The 24,549-nt window shown below is 44.2% G+C and overlaps 2 protein-coding genes across 4 annotated transcripts in view; one reads left to right on the top strand and one right to left on the bottom strand.

Moving 5' to 3' along the window:
• Nucleotides 1–442: 442 nt before the first annotated feature.
• Nucleotides 443–19,311, bottom strand: LOC106593433 (NLR family CARD domain-containing protein 3). Of its 3 annotated transcripts, XM_045716195.1 has the most exons (12): nucleotides 19,138–19,304; nucleotides 18,914–19,073; nucleotides 12,944–13,107; nucleotides 12,687–12,803; nucleotides 12,462–12,569; nucleotides 6,739–6,823; nucleotides 6,002–6,230; nucleotides 2,360–4,172; nucleotides 1,966–2,139; nucleotides 1,659–1,832; nucleotides 1,427–1,473; nucleotides 446–1,272 (listed from the first exon to the last, which is right to left on the bottom strand). In XM_045716195.1, exons 3-12 carry the CDS (start codon nucleotides 13,072–13,074, stop codon nucleotides 734–736), a joined length of 3,417 nt encoding a protein of 1,138 aa, XP_045572151.1. In that variant the 5' UTR covers nucleotides 13,075–13,107; nucleotides 18,914–19,073; nucleotides 19,138–19,304; the 3' UTR covers nucleotides 446–733. The 3 variants fall into 3 exon arrangements, with proteins under 3 accessions (XP_045572152.1, XP_045572151.1, XP_014040276.2); XM_045716196.1 differs by adding an exon at nucleotides 10,419–10,498 and having other exon boundaries at nucleotides 443–1,272; nucleotides 2,360–6,230; nucleotides 18,914–19,304; XM_014184801.2 differs by having other exon boundaries at nucleotides 18,914–19,311.
• Nucleotides 19,312–19,867: 556 nt separating this feature from the next.
• Nucleotides 19,868–24,549, top strand: part of LOC106593351 (calcium permeable stress-gated cation channel 1) — a 36,546-nt gene continuing 31,864 nt past the window's right edge. Inside the window, exons 1-2 of the mRNA XM_014184710.2 lie at nucleotides 19,868–20,312; nucleotides 20,509–20,640. The gene's annotated coding sequence lies outside the window, so the exon portion shown is untranslated. The remainder of the gene's footprint in view (nucleotides 20,313–20,508; nucleotides 20,641–24,549) is intronic.

Below are 24,549 nucleotides of genomic sequence, written 5' to 3'. Positions count from 1 at the left end.
TAACAATTCCATGTGACTCTGATAACTAGAGGGTGTATACTTTCCCAGGTACAGTTTATGTCATCCTGTCATCAGTCATAATGTCTCAGATGACAACCGAACTGACATCCATACTCATTAAGTTCCAAAGCATATTTCCAACTGGTTTTATTATCAAAATATGGTTCCTTTTCCCCATTTGTTTGATGTTCCCAGACTCTATATTTAATAAAGGCTATTCAACAGTCCTTCAGTAGGGTCAGAAAGAGAGGGGAAGGGAGAAAGGTATTTATGGGGGGGTCATAAACCTTACCCACAGGCCAACATCATGACAGTAGCTAAGACAACCACATATCACAGTCATAGTAAGTAAAACTTTTAAAAACAGCTATCAGCAAAGTCAGTGCTAGTAAGAAAAGACAAGTGTTTTATTTATTTTTTACCTTTATTTAACAGGGCAAGTCAGTTAAGAACAAATTCTTATTTTCAATGACTGCCTAGGAACAGTGCCTTGTTCGGGGCAGAACGACAGATTTTTACCTTGTTAGCTCGGGGATTCGAACTTGCAACCTTTCGGTTACTAGTCCAATGCTCCAACCACTAGGCTACGCTGCCGCCCCGTGTGAGTGTTAGTGCAAGAAAGGCAAGGTAGATGTTTGTTTTTTATTTTCAAGGGGGAGGTGTGCTGGAGGCTTACTGGGCAGGGACTCTAAATATGGGCAGGGAGAGGACTTAGATGAATTGTAGGAACAGGCTATTCTATCTGGCACAGGGACACTGCGGAATCATGACACCAAAGCCGAATTCCTAGGTAGAGTGGCTCAATGAATGTGGTGTGGAATGTGTGCAGGTGGGTCAGTGTGTCAGAGGAGACACTATAGAAGGACAGAGTGCCGGCCGACCAGTCCAGATACACTCCTACTCTGTTGGTGCTGGAAGGAGGGATAGGAATGGTAGTGGGAGTCTTATCATACCTGGTAGTGAAGTAGTTTTTATAACAACTGAGAGCCCAGGACTTGTCATTGTATCCAAGCCCACACTCATCACCCCGTCCTTGCCTGTCAAGTCCATGGTAAGCCACTCCTATGTGAGCCTCTAGGCCTCTCCATTCCACCTCCCAGTAACAGCGCCCAGTCAGACGCTCTCTGCACAGCACTTGTTTCCAGAACAGAAACCTCTCTGGGTGATAAGGATACGACTGCTCATCTTCAAGCCGTGTCACTTTCCTGTTCTTCTCAGATAGAGTCATGTCGTTGTGTGCTGTGTTGGGGTCCAGGGTCAACTCACAGGCATCTGATAGAGACACAAATACACATTTAACGTAAGACAACAGATTTGCACCTCAAATCTGAATAGGTAGAATAAAAACTGGATGAAGTAAGGTTAAGAGTTTTGTCCAAATTTCAAGACTTAAATATAGTCATTCTTCACTGCAACCAAGACTTACATTTCTTGAGTGCTGATTTCAAATAACACTCTTCATTATGTTCCACACTGTGACAAAACAGAACACCACCATATTTTAGGGTGTGAGACACCATTAGAATCATAGGGTATGTTTTGTCTATTCAAAAATACAAAAGATATCTTTCAATATCATACAATTGTTCACAGTAGTTGTGTCAAAAAAGTACATTCATCAACTTTAGTTCTACGATTAACATCAATTACATTTCTACCTGAGTTTCTTCAGTCTGCAGTTTGGATCCCCTCGTACAGCAGTGAGCAGTTTCACTCCAAAATCACCTGGGTGATTGTAGCTCAGGTCCAGCTCTTTCAGATGGGAGGGGTTTGTTCTCAGAGCTGAAGCCAATGACGAACAGCCTTCCTCTGTGACCACACAGAATGACAACCTGCAAAAAGACTGGTCTCGCTTAGAAATAGACCTATTGGTTCTGTGACATCCCAAGTATTATCCATACCATGTGAAAGGCTGCTACAGCTCAAGGTTATGTTCATTTATGCACAAATGGGAGAAGTACTGACCTCAGTTTCTCTAGTTTACAGTGTGGACTCTCCAGTCCAGCAGAGAGCAGCTTCACTCCAGAATCCTTCAGGTTGTTGTCAGTCAAGTCAAGCACTCTCAGCTGTGAAGAGGTTGAGCTGAGAAGTGAGGCTAATGGTTCACAGCATCGCTCTGTAAGATTGCATCCATTCAGCCTATACAATGGGAATATGAATACAACACAATATCACGCTTTGTACTACCCTACCTACTCCTCTTGAGATCAAATGTGGTATTCCACAGGGATCGATTATTGGACCTCTACTCTTTCTAGTTTACATTAAAATATCTGCCAAACAAAACTACTTTCTCAGATACCTTATGAAATCTGTTTCTATTTTCAAACAAAATATTGTTTCATATATGTATACTTACAGAGCTGTACTGGAGGCTTTGACCACTGGCAGCAGCCTAAGAAGACCTTCCTCTGATTTTGAGTATTTTTTCAGGTCAAACACCTCCAGCTCCTCTTCTGAAGTCAGTAACACAAAAACCAGAGCTGACCACTGTGCAGGTGAGAGTTCGGCTTCTGAGAGACTTCCTGAGCTAAGGTAGCTTTGGATCTCTTCCACTAGAGAATGGTCATTCAGTTCGTTCAGACAGTGGAACAGATTGATGCACCTCTCTGGAGAGAGATTTTGCCTGATCTTCTCCTTGATGTACTTGACTGTTTCCTCATTATTCTGTGAGCGGTTTCTTGTCTGTATCAATAGGTCTAGTAAGTGAGTGTGATTGGACTCCATTGAGAGGCCGAGAAGGAAGCGGAGGAACAGGTCCAGGTGTCCATTCTCACTCTGTAAGGCCTTGTCAACAGCACTCTTGTGGAGGATGGTTGCAGACGTGTCTTCAGACATCTGAAGTTTTCTGGTAGTGGTTTCAGGTTCTGCCATTAGATTTACATTGTCATTGTTGAATGTGACAAACACATACAGAGCAGCAAGAAATTCTTGGAGGCTGAGATGCACAAAGCAGTACACCTTCTCCTGGTACAGCCCACTCTCCTCTCTGAAGATCTGTGTGCACACTCCCGAGTACACTGAAGCTTCTGTGACATCGATGCTACACTCTCTCAGGTCTTCCTCATAGAAGATCAGATTGCCTTTCTCCAGCTGTTGAAAGGCTAGTTTCCCCAGTTTTAGAATCATCTCTGCATCTGCTTTCATCTGTGAATCCGTCTCAGCTTTCTCTGGTCCCTCTGGATATTTCTGTGTTTTACGCAGTATGTTGCAGATCAGGAAGTGGTTGTACATTTCAGTCAGAGTCTTGGGCATCTCTCCACTCTGTGCTTCTCCCAACAGTTTCTCTAGAACTGTGGCAGAGATCCAACTGAAGACTGGGATGTGGCACATGATGTAGAGGCTCCTTGATGTCTTCATGTGTGTGATGATTCTGCTGGCCAGGTTCTCATCACTGAATCTCTTCTTGAAGTACTCCTCCTTCTGTGGGTCATTGAACCCTCGTACCTCTGTCACCTGGTCAACATACTCAGGTGGGATCTGATTGGCAGCTGCAGGTCTGGAGGTTATCCAGAGGAGAGCAGAGGGAAGCAGATTGCCCTTGATTAGGTTTGTCAGCAGCACGTCCACTGAGGTTGATTCTGTGACATCACAACAGCCCTCATTGTTGTTGAAGTCTAGAGGAAGTCGACACTCATCCAGACCATCAAAGGCAAACAGAACCTTGCATTTGTCAAAGTTAGAGATTTCAGATTCCGCGGTTTCATTGAAAAAGTGATGAAGAAGTCCCATCAAGCTGTATTTCTTATCTTTCATCAAATTCAGCTCCCGAAAAGGTAGAGGAAAGATTAATTGGATATTGTGATTTGCTCTTCCTTCAGCCCAGTCCAGAATGAACTTTTGCACAGAGATCGTTTTCCCGATGCCAGCGACTCCCTTCGTCAACACAGTTCTGATAGGTTTGTCTTGTCCAGGTAAGGATTCAAAGATGTCGTTGCATTTGATTGCTTTTTCTTGTGCTGCTGGTCTCTTGGATGTTGTCTCAATCTGTCTCACCTCGTGTTCTTTATTGACCTCTCCACTTCCACCCTCTGTGATGTAGAGCTCTGTGTAGATCTTGTTGAGAAGAGTTGGGTTTCCTTGTTTAGCTATCCCCTCAAACACACATTCACATTTCCTCTTCAGATTGGATTTTAGTTTATTTTTACACACAGCAAGCTCACCTAGAAGACCTGAAAATGCAGACATCACTCATGTGTTACCTTAGTAAAGGGTTGAGAATCAAGTGGACATTTATGATAACCTATTCTCTTCATTGACAATAACATGTAAAAAGAAAATGGAGTATTAAAAGGGGAAGTTCACCCAAAAACACTTCTGGGCCCTTTACCCAAACATGGGTTAATTTAATAACCTCTTAAGGATCAGACACTTTTTTAAAATTTTCATCAGTTGGTTTATTTTTAACCATCAGCTGTAATCCTTAGGTTCTTTTCAGGAGGCGTGGCAGCTTTCAGATCATTATTTTTGGCCACCAGTTAAAGTAAATGTCATTCCTGTTCATCATGTTAAGTATATACACTGCAAATTTCTATTTTCTTTGAATATTTTTTGCACATTACATAAAATTCATAACCTGAATATTTCCATATCCCAACATACTTTTTAAGCTTTAATGAGGCTTACACAAGTTTATCAGTGTTCAACCTTAACATGGGATAACAATACAACAGAACAGATGAACTGGAATGACATCTACTCTCACGGGTGGTGAAAAATAACTATACGATCCATATCTCAATAACCCAGCATCAATAGCCAAGCAGTTAAAAAAATAAATATAATAATAATAAATGACCCAATGCCTGCAACCCAGCTGTTGGATCAACCAAACAACTCAGCATTTTTTTTGTGTGTGAACAGAACCCGGTTTCAACCAGTCCCAAAATAATCAATCAATCTTTTTACATTAAAAAACATACTTATTTGGCAATTCAATCCCGAGACACCAATCGTTGTTTATGCAACAATAAATACACATAGCTTTTAATGCATTTTAGGTCATTTCGGAAATGTACCATTTTGTTATAAAAACACAGAAAACTAAATACCAAAGCAATGGACCTGTGGTGGGGGGTAAGTTGAGCCAAAGGGGTATGTTGAGACTCCCTTGTTTCTACGAAACCATAAGCAAAAATGAATCATTTGACCAAATATTTAGGAAGATTTCATGGAGACTGTGATCATTTCAGTCTGTGAAGGAAGAAACCACATGGAAAAAGTGGTAAGCAAGTTAGGTGATTTTTTTTAAATCACCAAGTCAAATGAATTTATTGCGTTAGAGGTTTCATGATGCTTGCATCTAAACCAAAGTAGATCATTTTACGATCGTTATTACATCAGTTAGAGTATCTATAAGCTTTAATATGCAGTCTTCAACCTAACATGAAAGTGCATCGTTGTAGCTGTATGGGGCTAATATAGTCAAAATGTATGCCTTAGGGTAAGTTGAGCCAATGGCCATGCAATGTATTATCACTGGGATCTGAGGTAACAACAGGACCTGGCCTATGTTAAGTGTTTTTAAAAAAGTACCAAATGTTTGTGAGGTGTTAAACCTGTGTTAAAAGATGCTTAGAATTATTAAAAAGACAAAAAAGCAATTGTGTTTGGGAAATAAAGATACACATGGTTTAAAAAAGGTAGTGGTAATATTCCATTCAGTACAGAAATGTGTAGGAGCTTAACTTACCCTGTCCCGTGGATCAACTTACCCCATACCCAGAGAGATCACTTTTTTGGACAAGCTATGTTTTCAAAACTGTAATGTTTAAATGAATTCTGATTATTTCTAGGGATATACAAAATCCTGAAATATATGTAGATCTCTTTATTAGAAATAATACTATATTTCCCTCGACAGAGTGATGTTGAATAAATAAAAAAAAAGGCTCAACTCCACTCTCCCCTACTGACAAACAGCCAGGCAAGCGTTATAAATGGTCCAGAAGTATTTTGGGGTGAACTTCCCCTTTAAGGAATGAAGCCAGAATCCCCTTACTGTTCTCCAGTGTGTCAGCAAGCTCCTTCTGGTTAATTTTCCTCAGAATGTGCAGTGTGATCTTCAGCGCCCCCTCTCTGGGAATGCTCTCCTGCTCCACATCTTCAGCATCCACCAATTCCTTATCCTTCGTCTGACTCTCAAAGCATTCTGGGAGATCTGGACACAGAATCTTCTTGAACTTCTTCAGCTCCCGTTTTACCAAAGCAATGGCATTTTTTTCAACCAACTGAAATGGATCAAAGGGTGTGAAAACCAATACAGTATGTATATGAATACAAAGATAAAATACAAAATACTGAGGTTGGGAAAGTAAGGGAAAATGTAAGTAAGCATTTCACGGTAAGGTGTTGTTTTCGGCACATGTGACAAATAAAATTTGATCTGATATGTAACCAAAAATACATTATATGTTAATGAAATACTTTGGGATTTTGGCAATGAAGCCCTTTTATGTGTCTGCATCCAGTATGAAGGAAGTTAGAGGTAGCTTTGCGAGCCAATGCTAACTAGTATTAGCGCAATGACTGGAAGTCTAGGGTATCTACTAGCATGCTTGCAGTTACCACAGACTTCCAGCCATTGCGCTAACACTAGTTAGCAATTGCACAAACGTTAGTTAGCAACTTCCTTCAAACTGCATGCCGAGACATAAAAATGGTATCCACGAGTTCATCTGACTGGGGAAGTAGATTAAACACTGCCGAATAACACATGTGAGACATAAACCAGCCCACCCTGAATATGGAAGACAGGTCTGTTTGATGACTCGGGGCAGACTGACCACTGGGAACTTCTGACTCTGATCTCTCCTTTTGGTCTCTGTGGACAAAACATGAGATTTCACTTTACTACAACTGAAGGAAGGCCAGCTACAGGGGGTGGCACAGAGACGCCCCTGGCACTGCTCCGCCACCAATAGATGTACAAGGAGAAAAGCATTGAGCAGTGTTGGTTCCCTGGCTGATGACCATAGATGTCCAGAAGGAAATCACCCGCCCTGTACAAATCATTTTTTTGTGTTACATAAATAGTCCACCCACCAAAAAAGGCTACAGAAAAGGTGTTTTGTAGTCCAGGAAGCGAAACATGTCAACATCATTATGTAGATAATTTTATTAAGATGAAGAGTTCGATCTTCAACTTGTAAAAGTTGCACATTAATTCAAATGTACATATTTGAAATTGTTTTGGGTGATTTCCCATAGCAACCTTAATTAGCTTGCCATGTTACATCTTGGTTACAATTGTTACACATGTTCCGATGTCCATGCTTGCAGAAAGCAGCGCATGTACAATCTGTCCAATCCAAGATGGCGTAGCAGTGCAGACGTGGTTTGTCGTCCTCTCGTGTACTTTTTGTATATATTTCAATTTATTTTCAATCTCTTTTCCATTTTTAAATTAAATATACCTTCTGGTAACCCGCCTCACCCAATGTGACACGGATCCGCTAATTTTTAGACCTTATAGCCAGAACCTCCATCAGAAGCTAACCAGCTAATTAGCTACTAACTATTTAGTCATTGTTAGCCACTGCTAGCGGCCTTTACCTTCTGCACAGACATAATACTTGCCAGGCTGCCAGTATCGGACTGTTTTCTCCACAACAATGCAGGATTCCTGCCGTAAACCCTGGACCATTACTCCTGATCATTACAGCTAGCTAGCTGCCACCGAGTGACCCAGCCCCGAAGCTAGCCCTGAGCCAGGCCCTCCTCCCGGCCTACTCTGTGATCACTTGGCTACACAGCCGATGCCTCCCGGACTCTACCCCAACACGGCTAGAATCCACTACTCCACCGGAAACTTGCCGTAGGCTCTGGACCTTTGCATCGGATCATCGCTGTTAGCTAACTGCTACCAAGTGGCTATAGTGGCTAATTCCCCTGCCCCGAAGCTAGCACCAGTTAGCCGCGACCCAACTGCATCTCCCGGCTAGCAAACGAAATTACTACAACTACAATAACTCTTTTGTCATCTGTCCTGGACCCTTTGTCGACACGGCGCCCCGCCGTACCACCACGACTGGTCCGCCGACTTAACTCCATCCGCTGTGCCCTCAACCGGCCTTTGTCGGACGTCGGAGCAGACGCTTCTACTAACCCCGGCCTGCTAACTTTAAGCGCCGTGTCTCCCGCGTGCTAGCGTAGTAACGACTACCCCGCAGCTTCCCTATTCCATCTATTGCTGTTCACTGGACCCTATGATCACTTGGCTACATAGCTGATGCCTGCTGGACTGTTCATTAATCTCGGTACTCCATTTTGTTTATCTGTTGGCTCAGGCCTTGTGTGTAGTTAACCGACCCTCTCTGCCCATTCATCGCCATTTTACCTGTTGTTGTTGTTGTCTTAGCTGATTAGCTGTTGTTGTCTTAGCTAGCTCTCCCAATCAACACCTGTGATTGCTTTATACCTCGCTTTATGTCTCCCTCAAATGTCAATATGCCTTGTACACTTTAGTTTAGTTTACTGCGGAGCCCCTAGTCCCACTCAACATGCCTCAGATACCTCCTTTGTCCCACCTCCCACATGCGGTGACCTCACCCAGCATAACTAGCACGTCCAGAGATGCAACCTCTCTTATCATCAATCGGTGCCTGGGCTTACCTCCACTGTACCCGCACCCCACCATACCCGTCTGTACATTATGCCCTGAATCTATTCTACCATGCCCAGAAATCTGCTTCTTTGATTCTCTGTCCCCAACTCACTAGACGACCAGTTTTGATAGCCATTAGCCGTACCCTCATCCTACTCCTCCTCTGTTCCTCAGGTGATGTGGAGGTTAACCCAGGCCCTGCGTGTCCCCAGGCACTCTCATTTGTTGACTTCTGTAACCGAAAAAGCCTTGGTTTCATGCATGTTAACATCAGAAGCATCCTCCCCAAGTTTGTTTTAATCACTGCTTTAGCACACTCCACCAACCCTGATGTCCTTGCCGTGTCTGAATCCTGGCTTAGGAAGGCCACCAAAAATTCTGAGATTTCCATTCCCAACTACAACATTTTCCGTCAAGATAGAACTGACAAAGGGGGAGGAGTTGCAATCTACTCCAGAGATAGCCTGCAAAGTTCTGTCATACTTTCCAGGTCTATGCCCAAAGAGTTCGAGCTTCTAATTCTAAAAATGAATCTCTCCAGAAATAAGTCTCTCACTGTTGCCGCCTGTTATAGACCCCCCTCAGCTCCCAGCTGTGCCTTGGACCCTATGTGAATTGATTGCCCCCCATCTATCTTCAGAGTTCGTTCTGGTAGGTGACCTAAACTGGGATATGCTTAACACCCCGGCAGTCCTACAATCTAAGCTAGATGCCCTCAATCTCACACAAATTATCAAGGAACCCACCAGGTACAACCCTAAATCCATAAACATGGGCACCCTCATAGATATTATCCTGACCAACCTGCCCTCCAAATACACCTCTGCTGTGTTCAATCAGGATCTCAGCGATCACTGCCTCATTGCCTGCATCCGCTATGGGTCCGCGGTCAAACGACCACCCCTCATCACTGTCAAACGCTCCCTAAAACTCTTCTGCGAGCAGGCCTTTCTAATCGACCTGGCCCAGGTATCCTGGAAGGATATTGACCTCATCCCGTCAGTCGAGGATGCCTGGGCTTTCTTTAAAAGTAATTTCCTCACCATCTTAAATAAGCATGCCCCTTTCCAAAAATGTAGAACTAAGAACAGATATAGCCCTTGGTTTACTCCAGACCTGACTTCCCTCGACCAGCAGAAAAACGGACTGCACAAGCATCGAATAGTCCCCGCGATATGCAACTTTTCAGGGAAGTCAGCAACCAATACACGTAGTCAGTCAGGAAAGCAAAGGTTAGCTTTTCAAACAGAAATTTGCATCCTGTAGCTCTAACTCCAAAAATGTTTGGGACACTGTAAAGTCCATGGAGAATAAGAGCACCTCCTCCAAGCTGCCCGCTGCACTGAGGCTAGGTAACACTGTCACCACCGATAAATCCACGATAATCGAGAATTTCAATAAGCATTTCTCTACGGCTGGCCATGCTTTCCTCCTGGATACCCCAACCCCAGCCAACAGCCCCGCAACCCCTGCAGCTACTTGCCCAAGACTCCCCAGATTCTCCTTCACCAAAATCCAGATAGCAGATGTTTTGAAAGAGCTGCAAAACCTGGACCCGTTCAAATCAGCTGGCCTAGACAATCTGGACCCTCTCTTTCTAAAATTATCCGCCGCCATTGTTGCAACCCCTATAACCAGTCTGTTCAACCTCTCTTTCGTATCGTCTGAGATCTCTAAAGATTGGAAAGCTGCCGCGGTCATCCCCCTCTTCACAGGGGGTGACACTCTAGACCCAAACTGTTATAGACCTATATCCATCCTGCCCTGCCTTTCTAACATCTTCAAAAGCCAAGTTAATAAACAGATCACTGACCATTTCGAATCCCACCGTACCCTCTCCGCTGTGCAATCTGGTTTCCGAGCTGGTCACGGGTGCACCTCAGCCTCAAGGTCCTAAACGACATCATAAACACCAGCGATAAAAGACAGTACTGTGCAGCCATCTTCATCAACCTGGCCAAGGCTTTCGACTCTGTCAATCACCGTATTCTTATCGGCAGACTCAACAGCATTGGATTCTCAAATGACTGCCTCGGCTGGTTCACCAACTACTTCTCAGACAGAGTTCAGTGTGTCAACTCGGAGGGCCTGTTGTCCGGACCTCTGGCAGTCTATGGGGGTACCACAAGGTTCAATTCTCGGGCCGACTCTTTTCTCTGTATATATCAATGATGTCGCTCTTGCTGCGGGTGATTCCCTGATCCACCTCTACGCAGACGACACCATTCTGTATACATCTGGCCCTTCTTTATGTGTAAACTAACCTACAAACAATCTTCAATGCCATACAACACTCCTTCCGTGGCCTCCAACTGCTCTTAAACACTAGTAAAACCAAATGCATGCTTTTCAACTGCTCGCTGCCCACACCCGTCCGCCTGACTAGCATCACTACTCTGGACGGTTCTGACTTAGAATATGTGGACAACTACAAATACCTAGGTGTCTGGCTAGACTGCAAACTCTCCTTCCAGACTCATATTAAGCATCTCCAATCCAAAATTAAATCTAGAATCAGCTTCCTATTTCGCAACAAAGCCTCCTTCACTCACACCCGCCAAACATACCCTCATAAATCTGACTATCCTACCGATCCTCGACTTCGGCGATGTCATTTACAAAATAGCTTCCAACACTCTACTCAGCAAACTGGATGCAGTCTATCACAGTGCCATCCGTTTTGTCACCAAAGCCCCTTATACCACCCACCACTGCGATCTGTATGCTCTAGCCGGCTGGCCCTCGCTACATATTCGTCGCCAGACCAGCTGGCTCCAGGTCATCTATAAGTCTATGCTAGGTAAAGTTCCGCCTTATCTTAGCTCACTGGTCACGATAACAACATCCACCCGTAGCATGCGCTCCAGCAGGTATATTGCACTGGTCATCCCCAAAGCCAACACCTCATTTGGCCGCCTTTCCTTCCAGTTCTCTGCTGCCAATGACTGGAACGAATTGCAAAAATTGCTGAAGCTGGTGACTTATATTTCCCTCACTAACTTTAAACATCAGCTATCTGAGCAGCTAACCGATCGCTGCAGCTGTACATAGCCCATCTGTAAACAGCCCACTCAATCTACCTACCTCATCCCCATATTGTTTGCATTTACTTTTATGCTACTACAACAGTATTTCTACTTGCACATCATCATCTGCTCATCTATCCCTCCAGTGTTAATTTGCTAAATTGTAATTACTTCGCTACTATGGTCTATTTATTGCCTTACCTCACACCATTTGCACACACTGTATATAGACTTTTTTTTCTATTGTTTTATTGACTGTACGCTTGTTTATTCCATGTGTAACTCTGTGTTGTTGTTTGTGTCGCACTGCTTTGCTTTACCTTGGCCAGGTCGCAGTTGTAAATGAGAACTTGTTCTCAACTAGCTTACCTGGTTAATTAAAGGTGAAATAAAAAAAATTATTTAAAAAAATGTGACCGTAGGAATCCTGAAATAATACAAGATAAGAAGATGTTGAAACATGCTAAATAGATTTTTTCTCTGATGCCAATACAGCGCTTTATTTAGCTTGCCAGGACCTTGATTGTTTTGAGAGCTGGTCTAGCAAACGTTGTGCTGTCATTATACAAAAGTAGGCAAAAGCAATATGGCCCTTAAAGGCTAAATACAGTTGCAAAAACATATTATATTAACAAATAGTTCTGTGCACCAGTGTGAAACAAAAGTAACCAAGGTAAAACACGGGAAATTACCCAAGATGTGCAACTTTTACATGTTTTGAATCACATAGTGTTCATGTTAATAAAATTATCTACATAATGATGTTGACATTTTTCAGTTTACGCTTCCTGGACCACCGAACACCACAACAGGTCTCTCAGATCACTTACCGTTGTCTTATGGTGATGTCTCTGAACTCTATTGGATGCCCGATCGACTTGACACTCTGCATGGACACACAGCTGGGTGTAGAGGAGTCTGGTCTCTCCATCTGGATCCTGTTGAAAGTACACAGTAATCAGAGCTGTTAAAACGATGTTCAGAATAAGTACATTTTCTGCTCGTTTCACAACATGGTAATACGGAGAGGGTTGAGGAAATCATCAAACACAAACTTGTGATCAGTAGAAACATCTCTCCTCTGGAACTCTATTGGATGCCCCATTGACTTGTCACTCTTCAGGGACAGACAGCTGGGTACAGGTGAGACTGGTCTCTCCTTCTGGATTGGGCTTTAACACAACAGAGACAGATCTTCAGACAAGCTAGTTCAGCACACTCTGAACAGTACAGGCTAATTTAATTTCCATATTATCACTGCTGAGCTTTGAGATGGATACACAAGATAACACCATCTTTTTTTTAAACTCACCTTTCTGTTACATTGGTGGAGTCAAGTTCTCCACAGAGACTCATTTTAGAGGCAGTGCCCCCCTCCTCTCTGTCCCCAGAAAGACTCCTTTTAGTAGTGCCACTCTTCTCTTTCTCCCCAGAGAGACTCATTTTACAGGCAGTGCTACCCTGCTCTCTGTTTTACTGTGGAAGAAGAAAGGGAACAAGTAATATGAGATTCAGGGCAGCCTTGAAAATAAATCAAGAAAACAGTACAGCGTTTACATTGATAGTAAGCCATACCAGATGCAGTAAATAGCAGCAACGCCTATACATTCAGCTTCTTAGTAAATTGGGTCTGGACAGTCAAACACTTGTGCTGAGAGTGTTCTGACTCGGTGCATTAGAGTATGTTGGTGATAGAGGGGAGGTACGTGCCGTGACACTGGCTCCCTCTGCTAGGAGTACACGGGCTGGGCACCCCGACGCTGATGGCTCCAAGTAGAGGTAATTAGGGGAGTGTGAAGGCCACATAAAGGGACACCGTGGCACACCGCGAGGAAAAACAGAGAGACAGACACGGAGCAGACACTGATAAGAACGACCGAGCCAAACCTACGTTATTTTGTTGTTATGTTTATTTTGTTGCCTAGTCAAGTCGTGTTTTCTGACTAGAACCTCCCTGTCTATGTTAATCTTTACACGCTCAAACCAACACCCCACGGTTTACCACATATGGTGGAGAATGCAGGCATCTCAGTAGCTTTGGGTGCCGTGCGGTCGAGCGTACAGAGATTACCATGGAGGAACTGGTGGCTCAGTTTATCCTCAGCCAGCAGAAGCAACAGGCTCTCCAGGAGCAAGCACTCGAGGAACAGCACCAACAAAACCTCAGACTGGTAGCAGATGTAGCCCAGTTGAAGAACGGGATGGCTTAGGAGTCTAGCCCGAATCAGTTCCTGGTTAAGAGGACAGCGCAGAGGGAAGCATGGCCCGAGCCCAAGTGGGCCAGCCTTTTGGCACCCTATCTCTCCGGGAAGGCCCAGAAGGCCTACTTCGACTTGAACGCCGACCAGGCAACAAATGAGGAATTCAAATGTGAAATCCTGAGCCGTTATGGATTCAGCCTCGCACGCCATGCACAACTGGTCCACGACTGGGCCTTTGACTCCACCGTCTCCCCGCGCGCTCAGATGAGCGAACTGGTGCCCCTGACCAAGGGCTGGCTACGGACCGACGTAATGTCCCTCCCAATAATTGATAAGGTTGTCCTGTATCGATACCGTCGGGCCCTCCCATACGAGATGAAGGCGGAGAGCATGCAGAACCCCCAGAGTCTGGAGGAATTGCTGACAGTGGTGGAAACCCACCAGAACACCCAGGACCTGCTTAAAGGGGCCCAGGATGAGAGAGTGGACACGGGGAGGGGGAAGAAAAGCACAGAGAGAGGCGAGGGGCTGAAGGGGGCCCGGACGGAACCAGCCGAGGCTGTGAAGTGGGAGGGCGACCCGAACTGACGCCGACATCCGCTGCTGGACCTAGATCAGAGGCGCTGCTATGAGTGTGCCGTGCCGGGACACCTCGCGTGGAGCTTCCCCGGGCCGGGAGGAGTCCATGCCCTCTGCATCCCCCCAGCTCCGGGGTAACCCGAAAGGCAAGTTAAGTCACCTCCTGTTGGGCACACACAGACAGCCCCTCCGGTGGTTCCTGTACGAATCAATGGCGTCGATGCCAGCGCTCTGCTGGACTCTAGCAGCATGGTGACCCTGGCCCAACCGCAGTGGCTCACACAAGAGGGGAAAGACAAACCGGCGGACGAGGAGATGACAGTGTCCTGTGTACACGAAGAGGTACCCAGCTGTGCCAGTGCGGATAACTGCTCCAAGGGGGGAGTGCCAGATACGCGCAGGGGCTGTTCTTAATCTGCCCATGCCCATTCTCTGCGGTAGAGATTGCCCTCTCTTCCAGGCACTGTGGAGGCACGCGCATGAGGTGGGAAGGAGAGGAAAAAAGATGGTCGCCTGCACAATCCCCGACCTGCCGCAGGAGGTGTATACTGGGCCCGAGTCGGACCAGGAGGAGGGAGACAACCCCGTGCCGGGAAGTGAGCCATCGTCCGAGGAGGACCTCAGGCTCCCCTTTATGGAGTTGGAGGAACCACAAGGACTGCCCGACACAGGAATCCTCACGGGCCAGTTTGGGATGGCCCAGTTAGAAGACCCCAACCTCCAGAACACAAGGGGCCAGGTGATTGCGGTGGATGGCGTGCTATTACCTGGGTAAGTGAGTGGCGCTACCACCACTTCGCAATCAAGCATAATTTATTGTATCAGGTAGTAAAGCACAATGGAGAGATCAAAGACTTGTTACTCATACCCACCCAGTATGTTAGGACTGACTTGCAGCTCACCCTCACCAACCTGTTTGGGGCACAGCTGGGATGGAGAAAACCAGGGAGCGGATCAGAAATCAGTTCCACTAGCCCAGAGTCAAGCACGCCGTGGAGGACTACTGCCGTACCTGCCCGGAGTGCCAGATCACAGCTCCGAGGGCACATTATAGAAACCATTTGGTTCCCTTGCCCATTATAGGGGTGCTGTTTAAGCGGTTGGCGATGGATCTGGTGGGTCTGTTGGTGAAGACTGCGAGGGGACACCAATACATCCTGGTAGTCGTGGATTACGCCACTCGATATCCTGAAGCTATCCCGTTACGCACGGTGGAAGCGAAAGGTATCGCACGGGAGCTCTTCCATTTATGAGGGAGCACATGGCCCAGGCGCAACGTACCCAGGAGCACGTATACAACCGGGGGGCCCAACCACGAGAGTTCCACCTGGGTGTGAAGGTGTTGGTGCTGATCCCCACAATGGAGAGCAAATTCCTGGCAACGTTGCATGGGCCCTACGACATCGTCGAGCTGGTAGGTGACGTCAATTATAATGTCCGCCAACCGGGGCGCAGAAAACCCCTCCAGCTCTACCATGCGAACTTATTGTAGAAGTGGCATGCACAAGAAGTGCTGTGTGCAACGTGGACCCGGCCACAGCAGAGCCCGCCCTCTGTTGAAGTTGCCATGGGGGAAGACCCCAGCCCGCCCCAACGACAAGAGCTCCGAGAGTTGGTCCAGCAGAATATGGCCGTGTTCTCCAAGGTGCCGGGGCGCACGGATCTCATGGGACATCATATCCACACACGTTGGGGTCTGAATAAAAACCGAAGCCAGACTGCAACATTTTAGTAGCCTAGCTAGGTCTGTGGCATGTGTCTGTACACTTTCCCTCCGCTGCAGCGCAATTGAATTCACCGATGTGAGCACATCGCGCTGTAATTTCATAAAGTAAATGACTCAAACGTTAGCTCCTTTAGGCTTGCAGGCCTTGTTTGACAGGTGCGCTAGCGTATTAGCCACGTAAAGACTGACTTGTGATCATTGCCCTTGCTAGTTTGATTGTATTGACATTCCCAGCCTTAGTTACAGTCGTCTGTTTTTGTTCAAAATATTGAGTTATTTAATAACTCAATATTTTGAACAATGAAACGGTGCATCCAGAATGGGTGGAGGCAGCAAACAATGTACCAGGCCTGCTGTGATTTTTAACCTGATGGCAATGTTTTTTGGAGTACCAAGAAATGTATTGGTGAATTACATTAACCATGCATTGAACTGCTTCCATCTTTTCTGCCAATTTTGCCTTGCTGCATGTCATGGAATTTTTTGTCAAATATAACCTATTTTTAAACCTCTTAAAGTTGGTTTTGAAGCATAAACTGGGAATTTGATATGACTGATGATTGTTTCTTATCTGCAAAGTAGTTAAAACGCTGTCAGTTCCACTTTAAGAACTGGCTGCATAGAAATAGTGCACATAGAACATATCTACTGCTTCTTAGACTTGCTTTCAATGATAATGACAGATCTACAGTGGCGACCCGTCATTCAGGTTTTGAGACCCACATTCTTAGCAAAAAATAAATTAATAAAAAATGGGGGTGGGGTGGGGGGGCTTACCTGTTTTGCATGTTATTTTGGCATTAATACTGGTCACATATCAGTTAGCAAACAATGTAAAAATAACATATCATTGAGTTAATGAAGCCATACAAACATGGTATCTTTTTTTGTTTTCTTGAGTAAGGCAGCTTGAAAATGCAGGTGTTTCAGCCTAGCTCAGTGCTTTCTGAGGTGGTGGGGCAAACCAGCAGAAAATATGGAGCGTTGCGTCGTGATTGGCTCAGTGTTCTGTCACTCATGGGGACTTTGTCACTGTCAAGTGTAAGAGGAGACATAAGGAATTTCTATCCCTTCGGATGCTGACATAGTTACATTAGAAGTGCCCAGCCAAAGGCTCAAGGTCATTGGCCACAGATAAAATGACGTCAAATGTACAGTAGCTTTGATTAGACTTATGTCAACATCATACTTTCACAATCTCAGCTAGCAGTCAGCATCATGAATCAAGTCGACAATCTACTGGCAAATCCTTTTTAATCCTTGTCACATGAAGAGAAATAATGAAGAGAATTGATACATAAAACGTATCGGTGCTCATCGGCCATTGGATATAAACATTACACAACAAGTTGGAAATCGCAAATTCAACAATGAGTTTGGAAGGAATCAGTGACAGTGGCTGTGTGGTCCCAAATCTGGGATTAAGGGTCTCTTTTCCAAGTTTAAAATGATAAACATTCAACATTGGCCATGCTGTCAATGAAGCATGATTTGTGCCGCGCTCAAAACAACTGTTAACTCGGAACTGCGAAACTTGATTTCAGTGAGTTCAAGACAACTGGGAAGTAAGGAATAAACGTTTTGAACGGTCATCCAACTCGGAATTGTAAATCCGGCCTCCAGAGAATGCCAGACTTGGATGACCTATTTTGCCCACGAAGGACCGCTGTTCCACCTTCCTGTTCAAGTGAGCACAGCACAAGAGGAGTCCAAAAATGTATTGTATGCTGCTGCATAATTTATGTAATATACCAGGGAGATATGTATACTGTAGCTAAGAAAGTAATACTAAGTGTATGTTGTGTAGTAAGATGTTAGTAGCCCATGTGCCTCACCCTAATAATTTGGTCTATTTACCCTTCTTAATTTCGCCTTCTGTTCTGACGTTCTACTGTAGCCTATAACCTGTTTTAGAGAAATGTAATCATTGAATATTGTAAGAGCTTTCATTGTCTGATTATATGCCCCCTTTATTTATCCTACGGTTCTGACTTGGTGTACAGGGAGAACACTGTAATTACGGCCCATGTTCGGAATTATGTCACTGTACATTTCAAAAGGGCTAAACAAATAGTTATTGACTAACGTTACATCCATCCTAGCTCGCTCATTAATGTCTTAATCGAAATTACGGATGCCTCTTATCCGCTAGTCGTCCCCTTATGCCATAGTTTGTACATCTCAATTGTCATTAGAAACCACATTTGTTTAGGCAAGTCAACCATATCAGCTGTGTTTTTTTTTTAAAGGCAGTAAATGAGGCTGAATGAACCGTTTCGCTGCCAGACAAGGCTCCACTTATAGCCAGGTGTTGCAGTGCTAAGATGTTGGGACAGCTTTATGTAGGCCCTAACAGTTTGTGGGCACCGTTTGTCACCGTTATAGTGCAATTAATGTGTTGTGTAGTGGCTTTGCTGGCATGCATCCCACTATTATTTTACATGCTAAAATCGCAACTGCAGATGTATAACTCCCATTTCTATGTGAATTTGGTCATTGTCCAAAACGTTCTTGCAGCTTTAAGACAATTGAAGACCAAGTGATATTTGCTGTTATTTTCGAAATTGACATCTACAAAATGACTTCGACAAGTCTATATTAGCCATATCTATAACTCAAAAGAGAAGTCGTTTTACAATCGGAGTTATTTGTATCTCTTCTTATGTCAAACACTGAAGGTAAATTATCTGTCCATATAAACCCCACACCCCTAGAGTGCAATTCTGCAGCAACAAACATTGACGGTTTTAATATTAAAATGTATTTTAAAGCCTACCTTTCATCGATCTAATGCGTGTTCGAGTGAAGTTTCACTTTCCAGATGAATGTGTTTCTATGGGCGCACGTCATCAAACATAGGCGCTAGTGGAATGTAAAAGAAAATAAATTGTCAGAGGCTGCGGACACACATTTTTTCTCGAGGCCAGCGGAAGATCATGAGTCTACGCCCCTTCGTCAGCGATTGGTCAACTGTAGGAATTCTTCAATAAAGTGTTTATCGTTCAACGAGAGACGACTCGTTTTCGACGACTCGTTAGAAATACTGTACCAAACATCATAGTTTGATTTAAAATTGCGCGACTAAGATCTCCTAGCCAAAAACGTCAAAATGAATAACAGATGTCTTGAGTTATCTTAGATTAATGCTGACTATTTGAGGAAGCGTATACTGGCTACGGCTTCTCAAAATGGACAAACAGAACTGAAGCATGCTGACGTCGTTAGGCTATGCTACTATATTCGGTTATGTTATGTAGAATACTAATATTATGATTGTACCAGTAAAATTAAATTGCGTTCGTTCTAGCTTGTGGTGTGGATAATTTTGATGTTCATGACAAAACGTAATGTTGTTAATGTAGTAATGGCTATATATATGCAGTGGTAGAGCCAGGGTGAACTTTTCCTTTCTATCTATCCATAGTCACTTTACAAATGACCTCGACTAACCTGTACCCCCGCACATTGACTCGACACATTGACCCTGTATATAGCCTCGCTGTTGTTATGTACTTTTCTTGTTACTTTTTGATTTTATAAAAAAAAATAATACTTGAGTTTATTTAGTAAATATTTTCTTAACTCTATTTATTGAACTGCATTGTTGGTTAAGGGCTTGTAAGTAAGCATTTCACGGTAAGGTCTACTACACCTGTTGTATTCGGGGCATGTGACAAATACAATTTGATTTTATTTAGTTTGACAAAAATTGTATCCCATCTAGCCATGGGCATCTTCTCTAGGCTACACATCGTTTTTTGTCTGCACAAGTCGCAAAGCGCATGTTTGTCAAAATTATTATCCAACAGGTGGCGATGATGCTTCTTCAAACTCCCTGGGTGTGGCAGTGGTCTAAGCATTAACAGATGCATCTACTTGTAAAACTTCAACTTTCCAAACAAACATACATTGTAGCTTTAGCTTACAATGATAGGCTACACGAATATGATATTGCTCCATATTAATTAAAACCGACTTCTTAATCGCAGCTCAATGTCATATATCAAATAAAACATGTGTAGGCTAATAGACCCGCCATTGCACAATTTCATATTAAGTGTGAAAAAAGTGAACTGTCCTAGCCGATCCAGATCAGATCATAGCCTATAACGGGGCGGCATGTAGCCTAGTGGTTAAACCGAAAGTTTGCTAGATCGAATCCCCGCGCTGACAAGGTAAGAATCTGTCGTTAACCCACTGTTCCTACTGTAAATAAGAATGTGTTCTTAACTGACTTGCCTAATTAAATAAAGGATAAATAAAAAATAATAATACTCAATATAGAAATGCAGTCAAAACAATAACATATGGTCAATGATCTATGCTAAACCACGTTTGTTCCCTTATCTTGGACTGGTGTATAATTTACAGGCGGCCCGTTAGCCAACCCCTGAGCAGGTGGGAGTTCCTGCTCTTGTTTATTGGAACTGATGCAAAATGAGTAGCAGCAATGCAGCATCCATCCATCCCGACTGGACGCTAGCGATAAGGAGCATTTGAGAGGTAAGCAACATATTCATTGGGCGTTTAAGTCAATTTTTGCTTTTGTGCAATCTAATTCTATTTGGCGAGCGGTGGCTGGTTTTGGTTAAGTTATACAGCTTTAAAAAAGTGGGCGGATATACTGTTTTGATTGTAGCCTGAGAGTAGCCTACAGCAGTGAACAGCTAATAAAACCAACGGAATCACAGGGAAAATCGAAAACCCTGTCTCCTCATGCATGCCAGGATAATCCACATTTCCCTAAAAGGTTTGATGTGCAGCATTGGAGAATTGATGAAGACATCAATCAATATGTAGGCTATCGGTTCATTTGAAGAACTTGTTGTAGTCTCTCGGTCTGTTAGGAAACAACTCTTTTTTTTTTTTCTTTCATAAAGGACCTATTTAGTTATGATGCGTGTCTGTAGATCAGGATAATGTAATATTGTGCAGGATTCAGTCGGTTAGTGCGACACTGAAGGTACATTGCAGAGATTTACACCACTGACAGACACACCCCTCACTATATCGTCGCCGGCATTGTGTTGATTAGTGCCCATGCACAGCCTGTTACTCTCGGCTCACTTTGAATACATTTAGGTTGAAGGCTATAACCTAATTAAATAAAACCAGTAACGGTTACATCAGCTTCTTCTTCTAAGATGTCTGATAAATGTGGTTTAGATTAGATTGCCATATCAGTGTGTTACTGCAATCACCAGTGGGTTGTAAACTCAAACATTACCCATCCCCAAAGCAACATGCTAATTGCTACTCCACCTTAAATTGTTTTTATGCTTGCAGTTACACACGAGGCATTGAGAAGCCATTATTGGCCCCTTTCTTAATTTACTGTTATTTTTATTTAACCAGGCAAGTCGGTTAAGAACAAATTGTTTACAATGACAGCCTAGGAACAACTGCCTTGTTCAGGGGCAGAACAACAGATTTCAACCTTGTCAGCTCAGGGATTCGATCTAGCAACCGTTCAGGTACTGGCCCAATGCGCTAACCACTAGGCTACCTGCCACCCCCTGCATTCGGAAAGTATTCTAACCCCTTGACTTTTTCCACATTTTGTTACGTTACAGCCTTATTCTAAAATGGATTTAAAAATAAATCCTCAATCTACACACAATGCCCCATAATGACAAAGCAAAAACAGGTTTTTAGAAATGTTTGCAGATGTAATAAAAACAGATACTTTATTTACATAAGTATTCAGACCCTTTGCTATGAGACTTGAAATTGAGCTCAGGTGCATTCTGTTTCCATTGACCATCCTTGAGATGTTTCTACAACTTGATTGGAGTCCACCTGTGGTAAATTCAATTGATTGGACATAATTTGGAAAGGCACACACGTGTCTATAAGGTCCCACAGTTGACAGTGCACGTCAGAGCAGAAACCAAGCCATGAGGTTGAAGGAATAGAGCTCCAAGAAATGGTTGTGTCGAGGCACAGATCTGGGGGAAGGGTACCAAAAAATGTTTGCAGCATTGAATGTCCCCAAGAACACAGTGGCCTCCATCATTCTTAAATGAAAGAAGTTTGGAACCACATAGGCTCTCAGAGAGGTGACCAAGAACCCGATGGTCACTCTAACAGAGCTCTAGAGTTCCTCTGTGGAGACAGACATTTCTGCAGCACTCCACCAATCAGGCAATTATAGTAGAGTGGCCAGACGAAAACCCATCCTCAGTTAAAGGCACATGACAGCCCGCTTGGAGTTTGCCAAAAGGCACCTAAAGGACTCTGACCATGAGAAACCAGGATCGAACACTTTGGCCTGAATGCCAAGCGTCACGTCTGGAGGAAACCTGGCACCATCCCTACGGTGAAGCATGATGGTGGCAGCATCAGAGACTGCGAGACTAGTCAGGATCGAGGGAAAGATGAACGGAGATAAGTACAGAGATCCTTGATGACAACCTGCTCCAGAGCACTCAGTACCTCAGACTGGGACCAAGGTTCACCTTCCAACAGGACAACGACCCTAAGCACACAGCCAAGACAACGCAGGAGTGGCTTCGGGACAAGTCCTTGAGTGGCCCAGCCAGAGCCCAGACTTGAACCCAAACAAACATCTCTGGAGAGACCTGAAAATAGCTGTGCAGCAATGCTCCCCATCCAACGTGACAACTTGAGAGGATCTGCAGAGAAGAATGGGAGAAACTCCCCAAATACAGGTGTGCCAGGCTTGTAGTGTCATACCCAAGGAAGACTCGAGGCTGTAATCGCTGCCAAAAGTGCTTCAACAAAGTACTGAGTAAAGGGTCTGAATACTTATGTAAATGTGATATTTCAGTTTATTTGTAATCAATTAGCAAGAACTTATAAAAAGCTGTTTTTGTTTTGTCATTGGAGTATTTTTGGGTATTGTGTATGTGGGGTATTGTGTGTAGCTTGATTGGGAGGGGGGGGGGGGGCAATTTTAGAATAAGGCTGTAACTTTCAAAATGTGGAAAAAGTGAAGCAGTCTGAATACTTTCCGAATGCACTGTATATAGGCCCATATATAGAGAGAAACAGGGTGTACTAGAATGCATCAAATGTGAGATGCTGAGATGTAAACTCAGAAAAAAAATAAACGTCCTCTCACTGTCAATTGGGTTTATTTTCAGTGAACTTAACATGTGTAAATATTTGTATGAATATAAGATTCAACAACTGAGACATGAACTGAACAAGTTCCACAGACATGTGACTAACATAAATGGAATAATGTGTCCCTGAACAAAGGGGGGGTCAAAATCAAAAGTAACAGTCATTATCTGGTGTGGCCACCAGCTGCGTTAAGTACTGCAGTGCTTCCCCTCATGGACTGCATCAGATTTGCCAGTTCTTGCTGTGAGATGTTACCCCACTCTTCCACCAAGGCACCTGCAAGTTCCCGGACATTTCTGGGGGGAATGGCACTCACCCTCCGATCCAACAGGTACCAGACGTGCTCAATGGGATTGAGATCGACTCTTCGCTGGCCATGGCAGAACACTGACATTCCTGTCTTACAGGAAATCACGCACAGAACAAGCAGTATGGCTGGTGGCATTGTCATACTGGAGGGTCATGTCAGGATGAGCCTGCAGGAAGGGTACCACATGAGGGAGGAGGATGTCTTCCCTGTAACACACAGTGTTGAGATTGCCTGCAATGACAACAAGCTCAGTCCAATGACACACCGCCCCAGACCGTGATGGACCCTCCACCTCCAAATCGATCCCGCTCCAGAGTACAGGCCTTGGTGTAACGCTCATTCCTTCGACGATAAACGCGAATCTGACATCACCCCTGGTGAGACAAACCCGCGAGTCGTCAGTGAAGAGCACTTTTGCCAGTCCTGTCTGGTCCAGCGACGGTGTGGTGTTCGGATGTACCGATCCTGCGCAGGTGTTACACGTGGTCTGCCACTGCGAGGACGATGAGATGTCCGTCTTGTCTCCCTGTAGTGCTGTCTTAGGCGTCTCACAGAATGGACATTGCAATTTATTGCCCTGGCCAAATCTGCAGTCCTCATGCCTCCTTGCAGCATGCCTAAGGCATGTTCACGCAGATGAGCAGGGACCCTGGGCATCCTTTATTTTGGTGTTTTTCAGAGTCAGTAAAAAGGCTTCTTTAGTGTCCTAAGTTTTCATAACTGTGACCTTAATTGCCTACCGTCTGTAAGATGTTTGTGTCTTAAAGACCTTTCCACAGGTCCGTGTTCATTAATTGTTTATGGCTCATTGAACAAGCATGGGAAACAGTGTTTAAACCCTTTACAATGAAGATCTGTGAAGTTCTTATCTTTGAAAGACAGGGTCCTGAAAAAGGGACGTTTTTTTTGTTGTTGTTGTGTTTATTACTGTGACTCGTCTCTTCCAGTCATATTTTGAAAGCACGCAAACCGTCCCCCATTACCTATTTTAATCTGTGGAAATCAAATATTTT

Source organism: Salmo salar, chromosome ssa01, assembly GCF_905237065.1.
Source record: "Salmo salar chromosome ssa01, Ssal_v3.1, whole genome shotgun sequence".
Lineage (NCBI taxonomy): Eukaryota > Metazoa > Chordata > Actinopteri > Salmoniformes > Salmonidae > Salmo > Salmo salar.
The sequence above is the reverse complement of the archived record's forward strand: the minus strand, read 5'-3'. Positions and strand labels throughout refer to the sequence as shown.